The sequence below is a fragment of the Zeus faber genome, assembly GCF_960531495.2.
Source record: "Zeus faber genome assembly, chromosome: 5".
In the NCBI taxonomy this organism is placed as follows: Eukaryota; Metazoa; Chordata; class Actinopteri; order Zeiformes; family Zeidae; genus Zeus; species Zeus faber.
The window spans coordinates 29614411-29638418 of record NC_137192.1 but is presented as its reverse complement, the minus strand read 5'-3'; the positions used below and the strand labels follow the sequence as shown (position 1 = coordinate 29638418).

Sequence of the window (24008 nt, the reverse complement as noted above, 5' to 3'; positions counted from 1 at the left end):
TCTTCTTCTTCTTCTTCTTCTTCTTCTTCTTCTTCTTCTTCTTCGCCTTCTTCTTCTTCTTCTCCTTCACTTCAGCTCCTGACGTTCCTCATGAGCCCCCTTGTGTTTCCATCCCGCCGGCGTTGTCCTGGAGACGCTCATGCTGCCTCTTCTCCGGCGCCTCGGCTCGCTCTCCACTCTTCAGAGTCGCCTGTCTTTTAAAGTTCCCCGGACAAGACGCTCGCTCCGTCCCGTCTCCTCTTACAGCCCCCCTCTCCCTCTCCCTCTCCCTCTCCCTCTCCCTCTCCCTCTCCTTTTCCTTCTCCCTCTCCTTCTCTCGCTCTCTCTCTCCCGCTCTCCCCTCACACGGGCTCGCCGCTCTTTCCCCGAAACATTTTCCCCGCTCTCCCCTTACACCCTTTCCTGGGCTACCCTCACCCCCGGGAGCGTGCGGGCGTACATACGCTGCCCCCCCCCCCCCCTCCTCCCCTCCCACGTGCCGATCCCTCGCCCCCCGACTCTCCGGCCGCCGCGGACCCTCCGACCCCCCCCCCTGTGCCCGAGCGCTCTTCTCCCGCTCTGCGCTCACAGACCCTCCACACTTCTCCCTCGTTCCCTCACTCCATCCGGCTCTCCTCCCTCTCTCTCTCTCTCCACAGGAGAGAAGGGGGGCAGCTGTTTTGCCTCGTTGATGTCAGGCCCTTCCCCTCTTCCCCAAACCCTCTCATCAGGGAAAGATTAGATAGCGCTTCCTCTCCAAACGCCCTCAGCGTCGGTTTGTCCAGGAGGAGGGGACGCTCATCGGACGCAGTTCCCTCTGGTGTGTCTCAAGAAAACGTGTTCCTAAACAGTATCTCTAACCTGTGTGTGTGTGTGTGCGCGCGCCCGTGTGTGCGTCTTCCGCCGGTGCAATCATTACCAATCCTCCCACGGGGACAACAACACTGACGTCTAATCCTCCCCGGGGTCGTTCCGCTTCACAACTTTCGGGAGACTTTCTAAAATTCCTTCTTCCCTCCCTCCCTCAATTCCGTTTGCATTTCATGCGTCGTGTATCATCTCTCCCGGCGTCTACTTTGGGGTTTGAAAGGCTGCCATCGGAGCTCTCCAACACTCCACACTGGTGGTTCTTCCATTTGTCCTCCCCTCCCTCGCCGGATCCCCTCCGGATTAAACAAAAACAATGATCGACTCTGTTCTTACATTTCACATCTCTGCGCCCTGCATCACATCACACCCCATCACATCACACACACACATGTGCACGCACACGCACACGCACACACACTCACGCACGCACGCACGCACGCACGCACACGCACGCACACACACACACACACACACACAGGCATCTGAAAGCAAAAATATTGAACAATAACGTCTTTCTCAAACCATGGCCCTGCAGAAAATATGGATTTAAAAGGGTGACAAATCTGTGACTAATTAAAATTATGTAACGATCCTTGAAATCCTTGAAGTCTTTCTGGAGAATTCCAGGCGCCAGAACTAACAAATATCTGCTGATAATAATTTGAGAAATTGAACCGAATCATCGAATTAGCCCTCATTTGTAGAGCGCCACGGGAAGCGCTGCGAGCATCAGCAACAGATTTACAGCGATGGCTGTGTGTGTGTGTGTGCGTGCGTGCGTGCGTGCGTGCATGCGTAAGGGCGTGCGTGCGTACGTGCGTACGTGCGTGCGTGCGTGCGTGCGTGCGATTGTACGTCCAAGCTCATGTCCCAATGAGGGCCCCCACCCCCACCCCCACCCCAGCACGTACTGATATGTGGAGTGAGAGGATCGGGGTGGGGGGGACCTCCTGTGAGAACCAGCTGCTGGTCCACACGGGGGCAGGGTGAACACAGGCCTCACAGTGTGCAGTCATCTGCATCCATCCTCGCTGAGACTCCTGTGAGGCAGCGAGCGGTCGCACCGACGGCCAAGCACAAACCACTACACGGGCGAATCAACTCCACCTGACCCCGGTGTTTGCTTAGGCGTCCGTTAATGGGGGCTGTTAAACGCGTTAGTGATACCAACACACTGACTGACGCACTGATTTAGGGGCCGGGAGGAATAAACAAATCCATTCACGATTCATCTCAACTGACGACTCACGAAATGAAGGGTTTCGTTGTTATTTGCAACTGTTCCCGAAACGTTGCAAACGCTGACTCCTGGATCCTTTATCGTTGCAGTGTCCTTTTTTTACGCGTGAGTGACACCGTCTTTTATTATTAGCCACATTGCTGGTTACATAACGCTTTGGCCTGAGACAAAACTTGGAACGATTGAGTAACTCGACTTACGACGGGGCTTAAGAGCTGCGTGCGCCCTCGCCGAGAGTGACCCGGCTCCCCAGGGCCGAGTGTTGAAAAAGAAAGCTGCATGAAATGCTGACGTGATCGGATGGAGAGGTCCCCGTCTCTGCTACGTCGGGTCTTACTTGTGAGATCGGACCCTCGGTGGTGCCCAGGGAGCAGCATGCGGTTGAGGCTTGTTGATCCCCAACTTAATGCAGCGAGTGGAGTGAACTTGTAGGATGAAACAACACTACTGCGCACTTAGGCTGCGGGGACGTATGTAAACAAACCCATAACAACACACAGAGACAGACGAGACACACACACACGCACGCACGCACGCACGCACGCAGACACACACATTTAGACGGACAACCTGTTGGTCAGTCAGCATTCCTGCCTGTCAGCCTCCAACATGTTGCCGTTTCTGCAAGAATCCTGTCCTTAAGCTGCATGTGCATCGTTGTGTGTGTGTGTGTGTGTGTGTGTGTGTGTGTGTGTGTGTGCGCGTGTGTGTGTGTGTGTGTGTGTGTGTGCGTGTGTGTGCGTGTGCGTGTGTGAGAGGGAGCAGCAAGGCCCAGCAGGACCCCGAGCAGCTGGCACCCTGAGACCGGCCCTCAGCAGGGGGCTGGGAGTGATCTGGCTGAAGAAACACTGTAAAAGGTGTCTCTTTTGGGGACCACACCAGGGGAACAGTGAAGTGAAGTTAAAAATAAAAAGGGGATTTTAGACTTGAATTCCTCGTGCTGTGATTCACGGGAGACGGGCACATCCACAGCCCATGAACAACTACTGAACTAAAGTGTTCATTCGTGAGATATCCAACTATAAAGAAAGAAATCTGTCTGTCTGTATGTCTGTCTGTCTATATATGTCTCCATGTATGTATGTACTGAATGTATGTATGAACAAATGTATGTACATGCGTATGTATGCATTTATGTACATCTGTATGTATGTTTGTCCGTATGTATGTAAAGTATGAACATATGTATGTACATACGTCTGTATGTATGCACGTACATACGTCTGTATGTATGAATGTATGTACTTCTGTAAGTACTGTATGTCTGTATGTACGTACATTTGTATGTACATGTCTGTATGTCTGTATGTATGAATGTATGTACGTACGTACATATGTGTGTCTGTATGTATGTACATCTGTATATACGCTTGTCTGTATGTATATACAGTATGTACTTCCGTATGTATGTAGGTATTGATGTCTGTATGTATGTATATATGTACTTCCGTATGTATGTCTGTATGTATGAATGTATGTACGTGTGTATGTATAAGGCTGTATGCATGTATGTACATATGTGCTTTGTGTATGTACATACATTTGTATGTACATACACAAAGCACATATGTACATGTCTGTATATATGTAGGAATGTATGCATGTATCTATGTACATTTGTATGTCTGTATGTGCATATGTATGTACGTACACTATGTACATATGTATGTACTGTATGAACATATGCATGTGTGTACGTCTGCATGTCTGTATAGACATATGTATGTATGTACGTACGTACGTATGTACGTACGTACTTCTGTATGTATGAATGTATGTATGCATGTATGTACATTTGTATGTACGTACGTCAATGAATGTATGCATGTATGTACGTTTGTGTGTATGTACGTACGTCTGTATGTATGAATGTATGCATGTATGTATGTACGTTTGTGTGTATGTACGTACGTCTGTATGTATGAATGTATGTATGTACGTACGTACGCATGTATTATTTCAACAACTGTTCATCTGATCGACTTCACACTTGGCAGGTGTATTACTGGGGACCCAAGGACGTGCAGTGTCAAATTTGGTGCAATTTGGACAAGCGACACGTGTAAAATTAATAAACTTTTAAAAACAAGCGAACAGCGAGCTGCTCCGCTCTGTGCAGCAGCAGGGCGGGGCTTCAGCGCTGTGTCACTTATGCTCCTGTCACAGCGACGCTCCTTCTGTGCCACTGGTGTTTGTGGGCGTGTCCGCTCTGCCGGGGGCGCTGAAAACATTTCAGACATTTCAGACGCAACTAGTCTGTCCATCCGTCCCTTAAAGAATTATCTCTATCGGAGAGACACAAAATGACGTGTTGCTTATTTTAATCGATGATTTAAGGGACATTTTTCATTAAAAATTCCAAGGAACTGCGCCGTCGCAGCGTATCTCCCCTCCTATTGGCTATCGCCCGGTGCTGCTCATTTGCATAAAGTAAAATTTAGCTTGTCTCTCGTCGCCAGTGGTAGCTCCGCCCTCCTGCAGCCGAGGTGTTCGAAACGCTCTGCGGCGCATGTACGCCGGTGGTGTGGCCCTAACCCTGACGCCTGCATTGTAGCCCGTTCCCAACGGAGTAGGGGTGGACCACAGCGCAAAATTTGGTTTCGATCCGACACCAAGTAACACTTGGGCTGGAATCGCTCAAAAGTTATTGGCTTTGTTCGGAGGAATGGACAGCGACTCGCGGCCGGTTGCAAGTGAGAAAATGTATTGAGACGGATCCTTTTTTTGTTGTCGATCCCATTAACGCTAGAATCGATCTTCAAAGCGAGACGGGGGGCGCTGCTCGTATCGACGCTTTCCATATCGATCCGCCCGCTCCTACAATGCAGCCCGTTCCAAACGGGCACAGAACTGGTTAAATCAATACAACGCAACTAATGAATTCAGGAAATGTTGGAACGAGCATTTAAAATGACCGGGAAAAAATTATCAAAACCAATTTACCTATGTAATTGTATGTGAATGATTTAAAAAAATAAAATAAAACCAGGCCAGTTTTGCTTTTGAGTAATATATATTTCACTTGTTTATGCTCGTTTAACCTTTGGTCGGAAATCCACCCAGTAATCCATGGATATACAATGACCACATACCTTATGAATGTACATGATGAACCCAATTTATTACAAATTGGAAGACAAGTTAATGTAATCCCCAAAGCCTCTCCTATGTAACCTAGACGTTCTCATGTTCTCCTCACTGCAGGAAGGGTGAATCATTTTAACAGCAGTGTTTTGTATATTAGGTGGGTAGAAAGACGGCCCTTTAATTGGTGCCATTATTGCAGCACAGGGTTCAGAATGGCTCCGGCATCACGACCACAGTTGACGATGGCACGTGACTCTCCGGGTGAGCGTCCCCAAACAGCTGCCAACTCTGCTCTCGCATGCAAGGTCTTCCCTTCGTGCCGCGGTGCACGGCCCTGCCGGAGCCTGTGCTTTAAACAGGTTTAAAAAAACAAAAACAAAACAAAAAAAAAAAAAAAACTCTATACTTAGGGATTTGTTGAACGATTGGCAAATAGTTTGCAAATTAATTACCACAATCTTTCATTGACAAATCATTGCATATTAAATGGTTTTTTTTCTCTAATAAATGGGTCATAAATGAGTAAGAATTAGGCAACGTTACTGACAGCTATGCAAGTTCAAGCAAAAAAAACAAAAAAAAAACAAAAAAAAAAAAACAACCTCCCATTTAGCTACATCACCTGCTTTAAGATCAATCTTGACCACACCCATGACCCAGAAATATACAAATTCAATTTTCCCCACTTTTCCATTTATTTATTACAATTAATTCAAATTTTAATTAATATTTTTTTTGTTCTTCCAATGTATCAGCTATCCCATTTTTCCATTTAAAAACAAGTCCAGCATGTGACTATTTTATAAACTGAAAAGTCCTCAACATGGAGAAGAGGATAGGGGGCGGGGGCAGGGAGGTGATGGGTGGGGGTGGGGGTGGGGATGGGGGGGGGGGTAAGAGGGATGTCCTCCCAAGAGACTCCTATTCCAGATTTAAGATGATTTTTCTCCATTTGCTGTTTTCTCCTCTTCCTGCTCGCTCCGTTTCTCATTTTCTCTTTATTCACCATCTTCAGCCTCGTCGGCTTGGTCTCCATCCATTAGCAAAGCGGCGTATTTACTGGCTGAGCTGAACTTCTGCAAAAAGGAACAAACAGATTCAATCAAGATGCCCATCAGTACAATTTGTACTTGTGTTCATGAGCAAACCGACGGTTTGAAAAAGGATCATACTGGTGTCAAGTTGAGTTTCAGTCCGTTTCCCACTCGGCACACATTCCATGTTACACACCTTTTTTCCTGATTCTTCACGTCACGATTTTTCCGCAATTTCGGCTTTTGGAAAATGTAAAGGATACGTTGAGAAACCTTCCTTAAAATCCCTTGGCCCCGATGACAACTACGGGGAACATATATGTTGTTTAATCTTACCGTATTTTGTATTATATGTCGGCATATTGTATAGGTTAAAGAGCGCTCCCGCCTTTGCCAACGGAATTGAAAAATACAATTTATATTTGTTTGTTTGAAGCAAACAAATAAAAACAAAACATGCGATGCCAGTGACTACATTTCCAAAACCAGAGGAGAGGAGAGAAAAAAAAAACAAAACAAAAAAAAAAAAAAACGCGTCAGGAAAACAGTCGGGGGTAATGTAAAATATATATGCGAGCAAGTATCCAGGCTGAAACTCAATTTGACAAGCCCTGGCAGAATCGGTACCAAAGCTGGAGGCAAAACTAGATTGAGTGAATGGAAAAGACGGAGCCGTCGGAGCCGCAGTCACACAGGGCGGTGGAGGCAGGGTTTTCCATGCGGAGGCTGGATCCAGCTCTCCAGGACACATCCAACCGTTTCAGGAAACCAGGGGGAGCGCGGGCCGGACCACTAACGTGTACATGTGGGGGAGGCTACGGCGGGGGCCCGGGGGGGTCTTTGGACGAGACCAAAGCGTACAAGGGAGGGGTGGGGGAGTTGGGGCGAGTCAGACATTAACGTCACTCAGCTCAGGACTCACAGGGGTTGGAGTCTCTTCGCATTTCTTTGGCTCTGGTGGCGCTCTGGAGTCTCGGTCTCTTCTGTTATCCTTTCTACAATCAGAACGGACACTAAGGTTAAGCGTCGCTGACTGGGCCGAGAGCTGAAGGGCTAAAGCTTCCTCAAGAGTTCACACAAACATCATTCCACAGTGAAAGACCTACGGAGCCCAAAACACCCGAGAAAAACCTCCTGGAATATTAACTGCCGCTCTGACAGGACGATGTAATGCAAAGACAATCACACTTCTGCTTCAAACCAAAACATTACCCGACAGACCGCTCTGGTGAGCTTGTGAATTCGGAGATAATGGAAAGCAGATCACAAAAAGGCGTTGCCGGGCAGGAAAGCACTTACTGCATTTTGGGTTTGTTGTTACCAAGTGTAGTTACACCAAATGAGCAACATTGCACAGCGATGCCGTCACCGCAGTTTAACACAAATGTTGAAGCTCTTTAGGAGTTACAACTGTGATCGTCTCACGACAAGGAGGAAACAAGGTAAGCCAAATATTGCACCCTCCCTTTTTGACTAGAACCGACCAATCAGCGGCAGAGCTGAGCATCTTGCGGCGCGCACAGACGTCCTGTGCGCGCCGCATCGAGATTTGCCTGCTTGATGTTTGTGGCTTCGATTGGCTGACCTGTCGGCCTCTCTCCGATGGTCTCTGTTGGGCCCCTCTCCTCGGCCCCGCCCAGCTCCAGGACCCGTGGGCCCCCCTCGCCCCCTTGGGGGCCCCCAGTCCCGACGCCCAGCATCAGTCTTATTCTCATCTGTAAGGATAGGCCATAGGACAGTTGAGGGAGAGGGTTCCATGGATTTTCTGCAGGGACTACACTCGCAGCACACCAGACCACACAACGGCAACAGAAGCATGAGCAGAAGGCTTGGTTAATGCTAAAGCAGGTCAACGGGCGGGTCGGTAGGTTCCCCCCCCCTCATGGAGAACAGGCTGGGTGGTGCGTGGAGAGACACCCGCTTCCCTCTACTTCCCTGAAAGCATCTGCTTTTGATGAAAGGGCAATTTCTTTGGAAACTGTTTCATAGAACGACAAAATTCGAAACATGAAACATCCATAAACTGTTAAGCTTGGAGCCCCTTTCTTAGGGGAGTGAAGGGTGGGGTGGGGCAGAGTCCAGGGGTGGGGTGGGGGTGGAGGTCAGCAGTTGGTGCCACATACAATGCCTTACACCATCAGAAAGCTGAGACCATAAGGAATCATTTGAGATGCAGCTGGACACTGTATAGCAATCTCTATCAAAAAAAGAGGTAAAAAGGTAAAAACATTTCAATTGCACCTGATAAAATGTAATATTTTGAGTGTGAAGGGGCTTTGAACATTATACTCCCCCTAATGATTGGCCCTCAATTGTGTGTGATTAGTTGCTGCACTAAGTTGTGGTTTTATACCATTAATTACACAGCTTTGGTACACTTTCTAGCCATTGACCACTCGAGAATGGGGGGAAAAACTGTGAATAAAGTCCTGGAAACCATGAGAAACACTTTAGAACTTAGAGAAACTTTAGAAACTTAATGTGATGCAGCATCAACAGCGTTTTAAAAACTGGAGATTTGTGTGATTATGACGATTGGATGACAACTATTTTCTGAAAATGAGTTAAAAAAACAACAAAAAAACCCAAAAAACCCCACTAATCTTCAATGTACCTGGACATCCCATACATTTGCAGAATGGTGTCTAGACATGATTGCTATATTATATTTTTTATTATTTATATTACAATATATTTATATTATGGCTGTGGTTGTCTTAGAGGTCACTATAGGTCATTATATAAAGTAGAGGTCAAGTTTTAAATGCTGTCATCGCATTGAAGTGGTAAATACGAGGCCATATTTCATCACACATGAAGGCAATCGGGCTCTTTGGATTCAGAAGAGTCTCCGCTTCGTAGTCATGCCCATTTTTTTAATTTTAATTCCATCACTGGTTAGGTAACACGGTGTGCAGAAACAGGAAAAATAAAACAAGGTCAAAGTAACATAGCACCGCATGCAGAAAAGGGTGTGTTTAGGACCCTGAAGCTGACACACCCTATGTGGCTGACGTGGCTGTAATGAGACTCCTGTGGTTCAAATGAGCCCAATTTCATTCAGATATCTGGATGTGAGAGGTCGAGGGACCTGTTTGAAAACAGTAACAGCCGTTTACTTTTGCCCAAAAAAAAAAATCGCTGACTTTGGAGCTATGTTACATGACATGGTTTACATCTACAGATTTGTCTCAAGTCTAGTTTCCGGTAAAACTTAAGCTTAAAAATTGAGCTGGTCAAACACAGACTGCACCGTGGACCCCCTGGTGTGTCCGCAGGGCTAACCGGTTAAACTCTACTCTGTGAGATTTGGTACAAGTTTCTATTTAGCCACACCCATCTGAAACTCTCAAACCTAGGACCTAGAACACAGGAGATAACATGCTGACGAATGGATTTCTATTGCTGTAGTCCAATAATTTATGAATGTATTTCCATGTACTTTTAGAAAACAGTCATCCAAGCTGAGGAGAAACTTTGGCCCCATTGACCATCGAGTTCCCTGACGCTGACGGACGGGGCAGTGTGCATGAGAAAAAACCTACTTTGGCCACAATTTTCATCCCAAAGTGAACGTCATTTTGGAACAGTTTTATGTTAGTTCAGTTAAGAGTTCCGTGTAAACCGCCATCTTGAAACCTCAAAGAACACGGAAATGACAGAAGGTTCTGACGGCGCTTCAGGGACATGACCTGACAGAATTAAAGACCTCATTTCAAGTCTAGGGTTTAGCAACGTAACGCTGTTAGGCCACGATCCCAAACGGCTCCTTGTCTTCCTCCAGGTATTAGTGAACCTTACCCTTTCCAGATCCTCTTTCATCTGCAGAACTTGAGGAGCTGCAGACAAAGACAAAATGCTTGAGTTAAGATTTGCAAAACTGAAATTTAACCACAGTGTTTACAATGCACTCCTCACAGAAACATGAAATTCAATACAGAAGTGGAAGTGACTACGATGGAGGGTGGGGGCTCTGTAGCTCCGACCGAGCTCTAGTCTCCTCATTCAAGCTTTTTCTGATTCTTTTACACAGCAATAATTTTTCTGACGCCTTCCAACCAGTGTTGTATGGGCCAAATCCAATTCGCCTAAGTGTAAGGGAGGGAAGTGGCAGCCTGTCCAACATTTTGTCTTGTTTATGATTTTATGAAGTATGATGTTTTGTATATTGACCAATGTCAATAATTATCAGTATATATATATTGAATAAAGATAATTCTCAATGAACAGTTTTAAGTCCATTCTCATGGCTTTACATTAAACACTGAATAAAAGAAAATGTAAACTAAAGAGAAATATGAGAGCTGCAGAAATTCCTGCCTTATCCCATTCTAATCTGTATGCTTTCTATTTTTAATATTGACATTTTTAATGCTCAAACTTAGTAGGGGTGGGGGTGTTACGCATGATTCCGCAGTGATCTTTCCTCTTAAAGCAAATAAAAACTCAATGTATTTCATTTACTCTGTTTCCAGCTGCTGCAGAGCAGATTGCAGGTCACCTGAAAAATATCTGCGAGCCGATGTTTCGGAACCTCGGCACTAAAGAACATTTTGTCTGTGATGGTCAGGTTTACTTCCCACTTTCATCACCACAGTGTAATTACTGGACATTCTGATCAAAGATGCATGCTCCCGTGTACACACAGTGACAAGGCGGAGGAGAGAGGGTCCCCGCCGACTTCGTACACCTCACCAGGAATATTTCACTGTGCCACAAACTCTGAACTTATATTGAACTTTATTGCTCGTCACATGTGCACTGATTTGCTAACATAAGCCCAACATTTAGAATACATTTATTTATAAAAGAAAAGACACAACCCAATGGCAATTTTAATTAATTGGAATTTTGTTCCCGCAGCCCTAAAATATATATTATTAACATCATTGTCGCCTGAGAACAGTCCGAAAAGTTGTTGAATCTGCGCTCCGTGGTTATATGCTGCAAACAGCCACGCCCTGTCCCCTCGTGTCTTAAACCGGAGACGGTGAACATGAAGAACTGAAAACAGGCCAGACATTTTTATTTATTGTTTGTTTCTTTATGTAAGTAGAATTAACAGGGATTCCCAGAACAGCACATTTTGGCTTGATCCCTTTCAGGCAATGCAGACCTATTTGATTTTGTTTTATTGACACTACCACACTTTAATGTTATATTGTACACATTTAATATCTGAGAATGTTAAATTCAATTTTATTTGACAATGGACAGGCGATGCCCTTCTGTTTAATTTTGTTTTAACATAGCCTACTTTGTTTAGCACTGTAAAAATAAACATTTATTTGATCAATTCCAAAACGCTTGGAAATGTTAAATCTTTGTTCCGTTAAAAGAAATAAGCTCGTTCATTGGTCAAGTGGTTAGCGTGGTCAAGCCGGTGCCGGGAGGCAAGAGGAAGTCAGCGTGGTGGACTGACGCGCCCCCCCCCGCTCTAGTATCAGCTGTGTCTACTGTGGTTGAGCGGACTGGACAATGACGGCAGCTGGGACATTTTCCAGACACACAGGGCAGCAATCGTGAGGGTGCGCTCCTGAACTGAGCGTTCAACAACTGCCACCGGGAAAAGACTCGTTTCTGTGTCTGCTTTGAAACAAATGAAACCTGGTGTGCCAGCAAACCTTCAGCCAAACCCGCGTCCCTCTACGTCATTCCGCCTGAACCGGGGTAGCAAGTATGCTACAACTATAATTCTACTTGTGCTGCCTTTTCATGAACCAAATGAAAATCGCACCAAGGATTGTGAAATCTGACACCTTCCAAGTGACAATTTGGCCAAAAAATGAAATAAAAGGGGTTTAGTGCCACAGAGGCGAGCAAAGTAACTCAGTTCCCCCTTTTCCACCGAAGCCAACCTAGTTCTGGTTGGCACAACTTGCGAACCATTTAAGAACAAGTTTGCTTTCCCACAGGAAAAACAGGCAAGAGAGCCACCTCATTACCTCACTGTAGACGTCTGCATACGTCACCGCCTTTCCATCAGGATGAGGGGACAGTCATTATTATCGCTTCTGTTTGGTGGTGTATTGTTTGTTTTTATTTGGATGGGTAATAAGTGGGACAGAACATGATAGACGTCTATGTAAGCAATGAAAACAAGCAAAATAATATTTTAAATAGGGTGAAAACCGGGGAAATTTGGTAGTGAATGTTGAAAACCATGGGTGGAGCCACTCAGGCGCAGAGCCCTGAGCTCCCTTTCTCGCAGCTTGAGCACCGGGCTCCGTGGACTGCCTGAGTGCGAGCCTGCTCCGTCCCCGGTTTTCAACATTCACTACCGAACTGTTCTGGTTTGTGCTGCGACTCAATAAAATGATATATTTTACAATATGTCCACTTCAGAGCTCCACGGACCACATTTTAGGTCCACGAATTCCATACTGCTCAAGCGCAGAGTTTAATTTAATCATTTAAATTGACCTTGAATTAGGCAGGGCCCTGATAACACTATGATTATGATATGGAATTTCTGTCATTATGTTCAAAATATTTGAAAGTGAGCACTCCCACCGCCCTCCTCCCAATTTGACCGTTCGGTACGCGTGTCCTTATTATTAGCATCGGTTCAAAAAGTGCATCTACCGCGCCACAAGGGCAAAGAGTAAACACCGTCCGGTCGCTCGGTTCTCTGACCTGAGCATGGGTGGAGCCGTGCTGCTGGGGGACACTGGGGCTCGCCCGTCGCCCTCGCTGTTGCCTGCGTTGACCACGCTGCGCTTAGCCCAGGCATTCTCCTTCGGGGGGGGAGCAGGCATCACCCTCAGTGGCTCCTTGGAGCTGGTTGAAGGGGGCCGCGGGGAGGTCCCTGGGGATGAGGAGTCATCTTCCCTTCCACTGAACACCTCGTTCTCCACTGATCGCTCGCTCTCTCTACGCCTTGACCCTGGAGGAGGGTGGGAAAGTGAATTTGTAAAAAAAACGAAGGAAAAAAACACCTTCACTGGAGACCCGAAAGAAAAGTTAGAAATGTGTATATTTTCTTCACAAAGCAAAATTCCTATTCCAGTTTTATTCAATATTTTCTAATTTTATTCTTTAGAATAGCTAGGAATACAATTATTGGCTATTCATTTCCGTAAATGTCAATTCTGCCACCTTTGTAAGACTCAATTTGGGCATAGTGTTTGAACTGAATGCAAATATGATGCAAATCTTTTTACTCCGCTCATCTTTTCATAACATACCTCTCCCGGAGGTGCTTCCTGGCAGTGATGACTCACTTCCCGTGCGGGATCGCTCGGCAGGAGGCTCCTCATTCCGCCAGCTTGGGTCCCTGCAGAAAGGAAGCAGGAGGTCAGCCACCAAAATATCTACTATCAAACGCAGATGGCCATACTTGTTCTTATCATTGCCGCTTCAACATTTAGAGGAAGTTCAAGTGCAAGCAGAGCTGCCCCCTGCAAGCCGATGAGCCGAATCATCAGCCGGAAACCTGCCAATCAACTCAGAATCTCCAAGTCAAGCAGCCTTTTTTTTTTTTTTTTTTCTTCTTTTTTTGAGAGTCAGTGAGCATTACGATGACAGGACAAAACAAATAGAAGCTTAAAAATGCACAGAAATAACATTTCAATGAGGAATTAAATATATTTTTGTGTGTGTGAATCGACTGCATCCTAACATGGCTCTCCGTGCACCGTTCCTCCAAATAAAACTAAAAATATTTTTTTATTTGGAGGAACCAGGAGCAGGCATGGAGGAACGGGGCATAAGTAGGGTTGCTTATCGTTAAAATCTTAACGGTACTACTACTCTTACCGATACTGCTTATCGATCTGCATAACATCTGAGTTTATGGATACTACGGTCTTTAATAATTCTGTCCCGGGGCCCGTTTAATACCGTTCTCACGTGCCCCCCACCCCCCTCCGAATAGCCAAATATTTGCATTGAACTGCCAAATCCAATTCGCCTAAGTGTAAGGGAGGGAAGTGGCAGCCTGTCCAACATTTTGTCTTGTTTATGATTTTATGAAGTTTATTGACTTTATCTCCCACCTCGCAGCCCATTGTCTACTGGTCTGATGACAATAGACTAGGAGAAAATGGCCAATATTTCTGGGGTTCCAGTGTAGCCAACGCATATCTGGTTCCAAGGGTTCCTCCTCCGTGCGCCCGTCATAGTTTACAGTCCGTTTGGAGAGCAAGAGAGGAAACGCATCGGCCGCAATGCAATCTTGGAACCCATCGGCTATCGTCTGATGACGATTTAGCTTTTTTTAAATGTATTCCTTGTGAAACAACCCGGTTGTAGATGTAGTCTCGACTCCCAACTCCATTCTTACATCTCAAGTTGCTAATCGGACTGTAAACAATGACAGGCGCAAGGAAGAGGAGGTCTTGGCCCGGATACCCGCTAGCTACACCTTTGCAGTGGAATAAGTTACCTTTTGTGGGGATTGTTTTCCATATAAATTTTTATAAATTTCATGTTTTAAAGCATAAAAGATCAAGTTCTAGGACCCTATCCAACAAAATATATTATAAACAAAATATATTAGATGTGAAGTTGGCAGTTCTGACCTGTCTCTGTCTCGGGGCTTTCTGTCAAGGCCTCGGCCCTTGTCATCCTCCAGCTGCCGCTGAAGCCTCTCCTGCTCCTTCTTCAGCCTCTCCTCCACCTCCCTCTCCTTGGCTGCCGTGTCGACTGGCTTAGCGGCACCAAAGATGGAAGAGGCCCTGCTGCCAGAGCTGGCGTTGGCGGCTGGGGGTCCTCCTCCCCCACCACCACCACCTCCTCCCCCTCCTCCTCCTCCTCCTCCTCCTCCGGCCTGCTCCTCCTCTTTGGGGACACTGCGGGGTTTCAGGTTCAGCTTGGGCCTCTGTAGAGGAGCTGGGGAGTAGGCCATGTTGACATTTTGTGGTTAATCTCATATCAGGCTTACAAAGTGAACAAAAACATTAGATCCCCGTATTTACATCCCTGAATTTACAATTAATACTTACCCAAAAATGTCAATGCAGAAAGCTTATAATAATAATAAAAATAAAAACCCAACAGCAGACTTGAACTCTCGAAGGTCTGCTGTTAGGCAGGCTGCTGAATACTCAAACACTCACATACTGTATAAATCTTCAAGACAACAAACTACACAACAGAGGGTGACAGTAATGCTCTGACTACTGCGTTACCTCTCTCCTCACGCCGCTCATCTCGTTTCTCATATCGGTCCTCACGGTCACCACCATAACGCTCCCGGTCACCACCATAACGGTCACTGCTACTCCGATTGTCATCGTAGTCGCGGCGGAAACCAGTGCCAAAGGCACGACGACTCCCACCGCTGCGAGAGTCAAAACCTGTGGGGACAGAAATCATCGTTTATTATTGAGAACTGGCCCTGGCGAGGGCAGAAACGTTGAGAATGAAGCCAAGTCATAACAGAACTTGTTCAACAAAGAACCTGAGTCTTACCTCCCCTGTCGTAGTCCCTGCGATCCCTGTCGTCATAACGTTCCCGATAGCGGTCTTTGCCTCCATCATAACGGTCGTTGTCACGTCGGGGACCATCTTTGAAGCGGTCCGATTCATAACGGTCTCTTGATCCTGCAAGCAACAAAGCGGATTGATCAGAAAAACTATAAAACCTAGCACTTCGAAAGTTAGAACTACCGAATGCTTTGGCTGGAGCAAAAAGAGTTGACATACTGTTTGTTTTTTAAATGAAATACCAACACAGGGTTAAAGTCAGGCCTATTTTAGCCATGACAATATTGTGCATATCATACATACATTACATAGCTTAATAATATATTTATACCTCAAAACAACAGTGCAAAACACAATGAGCCTCATTCAAGAAGGAATGTGTACAATACGATTTAATTTACAAGTGTACTTAGAAATTTTGTCAAGATTAGCAGAAACAATCGGATCTAAAATTGATCTTTGGATGATCAAAATGTATGTGTATTAATGAAACATGCAGGAAAACAATATTCTGGTGTGGCCTCCACCTGTGTTTTTACAAAATGAACAGTAGAGACCTCACAGGCAATTTAACAAGATTTATTAAAACAGTATCAAAGTGTTTAATGATAAACATATCTCTCTTTATATAGGACCCACATGCCTGTTGTCAAAGCAGACAGCATATCAATGAATATCAGAGTGATTCTCTTCTTGGCACTGTTTGCCATGACTTTTTATGTTGACTTTGTTTGGAATTCCTTGTATGGTGTCAACGGGTTGTCTTCAAGTGCAAAAAAACAGGGACGTGTTTTACACACAACTGCCACTCATCACCTGGTTCACCTTAAACCGGATCACTTGTGACTCGGCATGCTTCCCATTGATGAGATTGTAGTAGGCACTTTTTTTTATAGCAAAAGTGTAATAGTCATTAGTTTAGCCAATTAATTACCTTTGCCAACATTAGAAAAGCCAACCATGTGGGTTTTTGCTCGAAGACACTTCAAATTAGTAGTAGCTTGCCCTCTCAGTTAAGCCTTACACTAAAAGGTGCACATTGTATTTTTCAGTTGAAATGAGTTCCTAGTGGAAATACAACTCTGCTCATTTTTAGTGACTACTACCTAAAAATAAAAAATACAAATAAAAACTTGTCCCATCTAATGATTTGATGATGGGATTTCAGTCCTGTCATTAAATCCTGAACAAAAGCATGGGACACTGCTGAATCTTCTAAAGACAACCTCTAGTGGCAAAGAGGCATTGCTGCATCTCAAAATTATGTTTAAGTAATAAAGGGAATGTACATTTTTAGAAGACCGTTATGTTTGATCTACAGTTCCAGCCCTGGATAGTGAGCACAGGTTAGTCAAACATCTTTGTACAAGGTTTAATTCAACAAGAATGAATAGAAAAGATATACTCACTTTCCCCGAAGGCATCGTCTCTCTTGGGAGGTCCGTCGTCATCTGCAGTGGGCCGGGCCCTCCAGTCGGTGTCCGTCTTGTCAGGACCCAAGTCTGACATGCGCCCACCTCGGTCCCGGCCACCCATTGATCCATTGTCTCTTTCTGAGATGCAATTAAGAGGAGATTGGAGTCATGGTCAGTCATTGGTTTTTGTGCAAAGCATCCTTTAAGATGTGATGCCTTCTTAAGAAATTAGAGGTACCCTTGTCATTAGACTGATCTGCGATATCCACACGGATCCTTCGGTTTCCCAAATTCTGTATAAACAAGGAGGGGGGATAAATATTAGAAGGGATTACCAAAACCCCTAATCTTTGTTTAAGCTCAAAGCACGGGATAATGGTAGAAAAACAGTTGTTTTATTTCTATATCAATCAAGCAAGCGTTTAGAGCATTGTAAATCAAAGTTTGACCGAGCAATGAAAGTGCAGCGTAAACCATACTTGTATTTGGAAAAAGGATGCAGATAGAGTTGTTTACCTCCTCGTTCAGACTAAGAGCCCTTATGAGGGACTCCACATCGTCAAACTCTGCATAGCCAAAACCCTTCAGCCTCTCTGGGTTGCTTGGCTCCCTGGGGAGACGCACTGCACTTATCTGGAGACAAAGGAAATGATGGAACAGCACATTAAATGTTGGACGAAGCTGAACTGCGACCAGTTCAATATGAGTCCAACACGTATACTGCGGTAGTTTCAGTTTACCTATAATGTGTAGGAGAGGAATGCTGATTAATTGATAGTGGGGGTGGACAAAATAGTTGGAAAGGCTGGGTGACAAAACAAAATTATGCTTCCCTAACAAGTAATTCAGAGAATAATTACATTTTTAAAAGGATTAGATATAGACCATAAAAAATGCAATACCACCATTTAATATTTAAAAATGCCTATATTTTAAACTAAAATATATAACACATCTTCGAGTCATAGTGCTCAATGCTCAAGGTTCTATTCTTATCAGTTGGCTTTATATAACTATGCAATAAGTGCTTTAGATTTTTTTTTGACCCATAGGCAACCCTCGTTCATCGAACATTAACCGTTATCCGACAGTATAATATTAGGGCACTGTCCACCGAAACAAATAAAATAAAAATATTTAGGGTCTTTATTGGACTTTTAAGGTTGTTTTCTTTAGAGGAACGTGCCCTGTTCGACCAGGAAAATCTCCTGAAGTCCGACATATTTAAATCTCTCCGGTCATAATGTCAGGTAAAAATAATTCCCTCTAAGCACAATTTTGATTAGTGGGCGATAAAACAATGATAATAATCTGCATATTTCTTTCCTCCATGTCGAAATAAAATTACTCGATCATTTAGATAAAATTATTTTCCGCGTATTCATTTCCGCGTTTGGCAAGATGCAACGGAGAGCCATCAGTTTGGATGATCTGAAGCTGACCTTTCCCCTCTAACCAATCACGTTTGTCGATATGGGAATAAGCCCAGCCCCCTGCCTCGCAGACAGGTTGTGCTTGTAAACACAACGCAAACACAAAACTGTAATGACTAAGGGATTATGAACAGGTAATAGACCTGGAAATAATCAACAAAATGAATGCAAATGGCCCTTCTATCAGAGAAGAGATGGCTCCAAGGCTTCAAACAATTTTGACAGCCCTACATTAGGGTCCCTCTATGGATTTATGGAAATAGCGAGCCAGAGTGACCTGTATGCTCTGTGCCTATTGCTCAACACCACCAGCGGTGCTCCGGTGTGCACTTGTCCCAAGAACAATGGTCAACAGGGACAAAACACCACAATTTGAAAACACTCAGGTTAAACAGCGGCTGCTTGCTGAGATTGTCAGTGTAGCGCATTGGGTCACAGCTGAAGGCACCAAATAACTAACCAATTCCTGGACTAGACTTTATACATTATATTTGGTCATATCTTACTGGTTATGATAAGCGGGTGCACCAAGCTCTCACTGCTATAAATACCAGATTGTTATACCCTACAATGTGTGTGTGTCACTGCTAGAGACACTTACAGCCAGGCCACGGAAGAAGTCTTTAATGGAGTCCTCTGTGACATCATAGGGCAGGTTACCCAGGAAGGCCGTGTAGGGCGGGCTGCGGGGCAATTGGGAGCGGTCAATATTGGGTTCACGGGCCGATCGTGGTGCGGTTGGCAGGATGGAGCGGTCAATGGCAGGTGCCCGGTATGTGTCCTCCTCTGTGTGCCAGGAGGTGGAGACTGGAGGGAAATGCACAATAATTACTCATTGCGAATATCTTTCGTGAGACTGTACGATAATTGGTTATTTTCCCTTGACCCAGAGGAAATAAAATCCTACCTTGTGTATGAAAAATTGGATAGATTAAAGGTTTTAAAGAAAATTGACATCAGAAGCAATCTGAGCCATTGCAGAATTGAATATAAGAAAACAGGTAGACTGAATTAAAACATTTGAACAGCCAGACTTAGACACCAGCATCAGTTATAAAACTAATTTAAAGAATATTACTTCCTGTAGGTCTGGGAGGAGGATAGACGACATTAAGATTCTGCTTCAAAATCTCTAAAATGTTTTGTTTTTTTTCTTCTAAATGCATGTGTTTGTGGAGGCTTACCATCTCCATCCAGGTCGTCAGTTTCATCGGCCCAGCTGGTGGACTTAGCGGGATAATTGGGGGGCGGAGCATTTCCCCCACTGTCCACAGCCAGGAAGTCAGTCAGAGTGAGGGTCTTACCCTTCTTATTCTTCTTCTTAGCTGGAAGGGCGCACAAACAGAACAAACATGTTCAATACTAGGGCTGTACCTGACTCAGAACTTTGTCGGTCAAATCGGAATTTCGCTGTTCAATGCAAATTTTCCCGAAGGGGGGATGGGGGGGTGATTGGGGGCATTTTGTGCATCTGATGGAACCGACAAAGCGCACACCAGCGATGGGGTGCCTGTGATTGGCGCTCCAAAACAGTGAGTTATTATTTTAGATTATGTTATTTGAAGTTGTTTTATTTTAAGTCTGTTTATGGAATGTAACAAGTGACACTCTCCCGATCACACCATCTCCATGCGTTATGTGCAGAAAATAATCGTAACTAGTCTACGAGTCATGCCCCGCCCTACACCTTTTTTAGCTGTTTTATTTGGAGGAGCAGGGCACGGCGAAAGGGGCACACGGAGAGCCTTGTTTCACATCTGTGTACGGAAGAGGTGTCACACAAAATATATATTTATGATTCCCCTTGTTAAAAATTCCACAATGAAATGTTATCCCTGTGCATTTTGCAAGCTTCTATCTGTTTTATGTTTATTTTATTATTTATGTGTTGGAAGCAGGAAAAATAGGCAAGCCTAAGGATCTGAGCCACTTTGACAAGGACCAATTGTGATGACTAGACGACTGAGTCAGAGCATCTCCAAAATGACACGTCTTATGAGCTGTTCCTGGTATGCAGTGGTTACTACCTACCAAAAGTGGTCCAAAGAAGGACAACCGGTGAACTGGCGACAGGGTCATGGACGCCCAAGGCTCATTGATGCTCGTGGGGAGTGAAGTCTAGCAATGGAGCAACAGAAGAAGGTGGCCTGCTCTGATTAATCAAATTTTCTTTTACATCATGTGGATGGGTGGGGTTAGGGTCCGATCCCAGGGAGCATCTGTGGGATGTGCTGGAACAACAAGCCCGATCCATGGAGGCCCCGCCTCACAACTTCCAAGACTTGAAGGATCTGCTGCTAACGTCTTGGTGCCAGATACCACAGGACACCTTCAGAGGACTTGTGGAGTCCATGCCTCCACGAGAGAGCTGTTTTTGCAGCACGAGGGGGAGCGACACAATATTAGTGGTAGTTTTAATGTTGTGGCTGAGTCAACCAAGCAGTCAAAAACAGAAATCATGGCATCATTTACAAAGATTCAAATCCAGATAATTCAAAAGCATCCTTTGCAAACTGGCAGAAGGCTGCCCCATGTTAAGTCTGCAACAATCCCTATTCTGTGCTAACGCCAACAGGGATGCATTCATGGATACACTCCATTCATGTAACACTCCAGTTACAGTATTCTGGCGAGCTACAACCGAGACTAGATAAAGAATCTGCAATGTACAAGGAGTGTTATACTACTCTCGTGGAGAACTGCTAGGCCAATGTGGTGCGAGAACAAGACAAACTAGGTTTCGATCTGTTCTCACTATCTAAACAAAAAGGAGTGGCCTCCAACTGCCACAGGGCCATCGGTAAAATGAGCAAAACTGGGCCACTCACTTAACTCAAAAATACATGAGTGTTGACACATTCACACTATACATGTAACACAAAGTTCATCGGAAAATAATATTTTCTGAACATCTGCCAGTTAAGTCTGTGTAGATAAGACACTAACGGGATTTGGATGACTCGCCTCACAGAGTAGGTTTGTTTTGGTCCTGGGAGGTGTGTGCGACAACACTGGGCTGGCAACAAGCTTTATTGTAAAAACCCCAGTGGTCAGGACATTCCTTTCACATCCCCAAAAAACAAAAACAAAACAGTCACACACAGACTGTTTACAAGCAAGCATTCACTGGCAGACGGCGACAACTCTGTTTACAATATGGTCCTGGATTGTGTTCAATAAACAACTTGATCACTCAAATCAGCATTCGCATCAAAGGGGACCCATTATGGTTTTCCTTATTTTCTGTCATATATATATATATATAATCTTACAATGTAGGATATTCTTATAAGACGTGGCCAAACTGTCAGAGGTAAACTAAAGACAAAGCAATTGCTGTGACTTCCGACCGCTCCATTTTCAAAGGTTTTTTTCTTCTCTATGCACATGCTGACGTCAACTTGTCACCTATTACTTGAGATGGTCATCTGCCCCATCCCATTCGCTGTGCTTTTCTCAATATAAAACCAATAATAATAAAAAACAAAAAGTGTTTATCGAAGAAAAGGTTTTAATTCACGACATTTACATGAAACAAAATCCCAGCGCACGAGATTGTCTGTCTCCCATAAGCTCAGAGAATGGCAACGAAAGTCGGAACAAAAGTCGGAACAAACTTTTAAATGACGCCTTGTAGATCAAATATGAGTGAAGATTCAATAACTGGATTCCCTATTTCTCACCTCAATTTGTTCAGAAACAGATTTTGGTGGACCAATAAGGTGAAATCAGTTAACGTTACGGAGTAAATCCAACAAAACCCTGAAGCCATGCTCAAACCCCATTGGCTCACAGAACTTGTGGAGACACAAGGGTGGCTCCTCCCATTTAAACAGAGCGTCACAAACACAATGGATTTAGGGTATGTTAGAACGGCTTTAATGAATAATCTGAAGTGTTTTTTCAGCAAAGTCAAAAACACGTTGTAGGACCTCAGAGACCCATATTAACGCGTGCAAAAAGGAGCATAAAAGGTCCACTCTAAAAGATCTGTATATTTTCCATGCAATCATACATGTATGGTGCAGTGAAATGGTAAGGGGCAAACTACAAGGGCCGTACAGAACAAAGCCAGAAATAACAAAATATATGTCAAGAAGCAAAAATTCAAGTAAAACATCAATGAAGGAGAGCATGAATGCAGTTTTGAAGTAGAAATATAATGTACAGTTAGATTAAACTACAATAAACTGTGAGACATTTTAGGCATGTCCATGCTGCAGTCCACATTAAACATGTACAGAAAGATGCACTAATTAAATTAGAACCAGTCAATATTTGCATCTTTGGATTAAAGGCTCTTTTTAATTTCTTTATCTGGTGCATAGAGCACATTATGATTTTATTTTGGACTGCTAAGAATTCCTTTCATGAAAGCTACTCGTCTGTCTGCATTTCAACGTTCCAACTAGTACCGAGCCAAATTCCTTGTGTACGAAAACGTACTTGGCCCGATGTTCTGCTTCTGCTTCCAGAAGGGCTTGTTATTCACAGGCGACATGACAATGCGCCACGGTACAATAAGGTGCAATACGCTAATTCGACTGTACGTACGTACATACAAACACAACACGTCGGCGAACGGGTGAAAGCGTCTCCGGGCGAATAGTTTCTACGTGGATTTGTGTCGGCGAGGTGGCCGCAGAGGACTCGACACACAAACAACCGACGGGAAAGACGCGCAGAGGGAATCGCCCTCTTCATTGTCCCGCTGCGGGCCCGGTCAGCAGAAGCCCGCTGCCGGGGGACGGATCCCGGTTTTAGGGCCTAGCACTCGTGGCTGCGCCAGGACCCGAAATGCGCCAGAGGCGCCAGAGTTCGGCGGGCGGGCGGCTTAAAGTTTTTTTTGGGGGGGGGGGGAAGAGAGAGCCGCCAGCGGTGGGGCTTCATGTTTCGCCGGAGCGAACCGGAGCGGCGGTGGCGTCGCTTCCACCCCGGCGCCGACATGACCGACACGTGGGGCGGCGGCGGTGGCGGCGGCGGGTGGGGGTACACGGGAAGCACGCGCCAACCCCCCCCCCCAAATACCCTGCTCGCAGGAACGGCGCGTGCGCCCGCAGCACGAGCTAAAGCTAGTCCCGAGCGCGACCGCGAGCACCGAGGCTACAGCACGTTGCCGCCGCCGCCGCCGCACGCAGCTCCGCGGCCCGACACGGGCAGCGCCGCGCACGCACGGCCGCGGTGGCCGCCGCGGACGCGGGCGGCGCCGCCGCGTTTCGGCGCCGGGACGCGTTCCGCCCCGCGTCCGGCCGGAAAAGGAGCCGCTGGTGCGAGTCGCGCACGTCGCTCGCCTCGGCCTCTTGCGTCCGCAAACCGGCGCACAAACGGGACGAAACGGGGCCGCTTTTTCGCGACAGCGGCACCGACCGCCACCGAGAGGCTTCGACGCCCCGCGAACTCCGCCCGCGCCGAGTTGCGTCGGGGTATTAGCCTCTGAAATCCCCTCCCAAGCGACTCGGATCGTTCCCCCACATAAACCTCACCTGACGCCGCCATGTTGGAGAGCGAGTTCGCGCCAGGT

At 45.5% G+C, this 24008-nt stretch overlaps 2 protein-coding genes across 6 annotated transcripts in view; both read right to left on the bottom strand.

Annotated features, from left to right (window-relative positions):
• Positions 1-227, bottom strand: part of LOC307230365 (tensin-2-like) — a 30732-nt gene extending 30505 nt beyond the window's left edge. For all 3 annotated transcript variants that reach the window (XM_080000689.1, XM_080000690.1, XM_080000691.1), the window contains exon 1: positions 1-227. This exon is cut by the window's left edge and continues 322 nt beyond it. The gene's annotated coding sequence lies outside the window, so the exon portion shown is untranslated.
• A 4871-nt stretch (positions 228-5098) lies between these two features.
• eif4ba (eukaryotic translation initiation factor 4Ba) lies at positions 5099-24001 on the bottom strand. Of its 3 annotated transcripts, XM_080001372.1 has the most exons (15): positions 23971-24001; positions 19672-19812; positions 19089-19294; positions 17571-17687; positions 17293-17347; positions 17049-17192; positions 15625-15756; positions 15342-15509; positions 14733-15042; positions 13398-13486; positions 12847-13096; positions 10012-10049; positions 7796-7925; positions 7133-7205; positions 5099-6252 (listed from the first exon to the last, which is right to left on the bottom strand). In XM_080001372.1, exons 1-15 carry the CDS (start codon positions 23981-23983, stop codon positions 6175-6177), a joined length of 1944 nt encoding a protein of 647 aa, XP_079857498.1. In that variant the 5' UTR covers positions 23984-24001; the 3' UTR covers positions 5099-6174. The 3 variants fall into 3 exon arrangements, with proteins under 3 accessions (XP_079857498.1, XP_079857499.1, XP_079857500.1); XM_080001373.1 differs by lacking the exon at positions 7133-7205; XM_080001374.1 differs by lacking the exons at positions 7133-7205; positions 7796-7925.
• Positions 24002-24008: the final 7 nt, after the last annotated feature.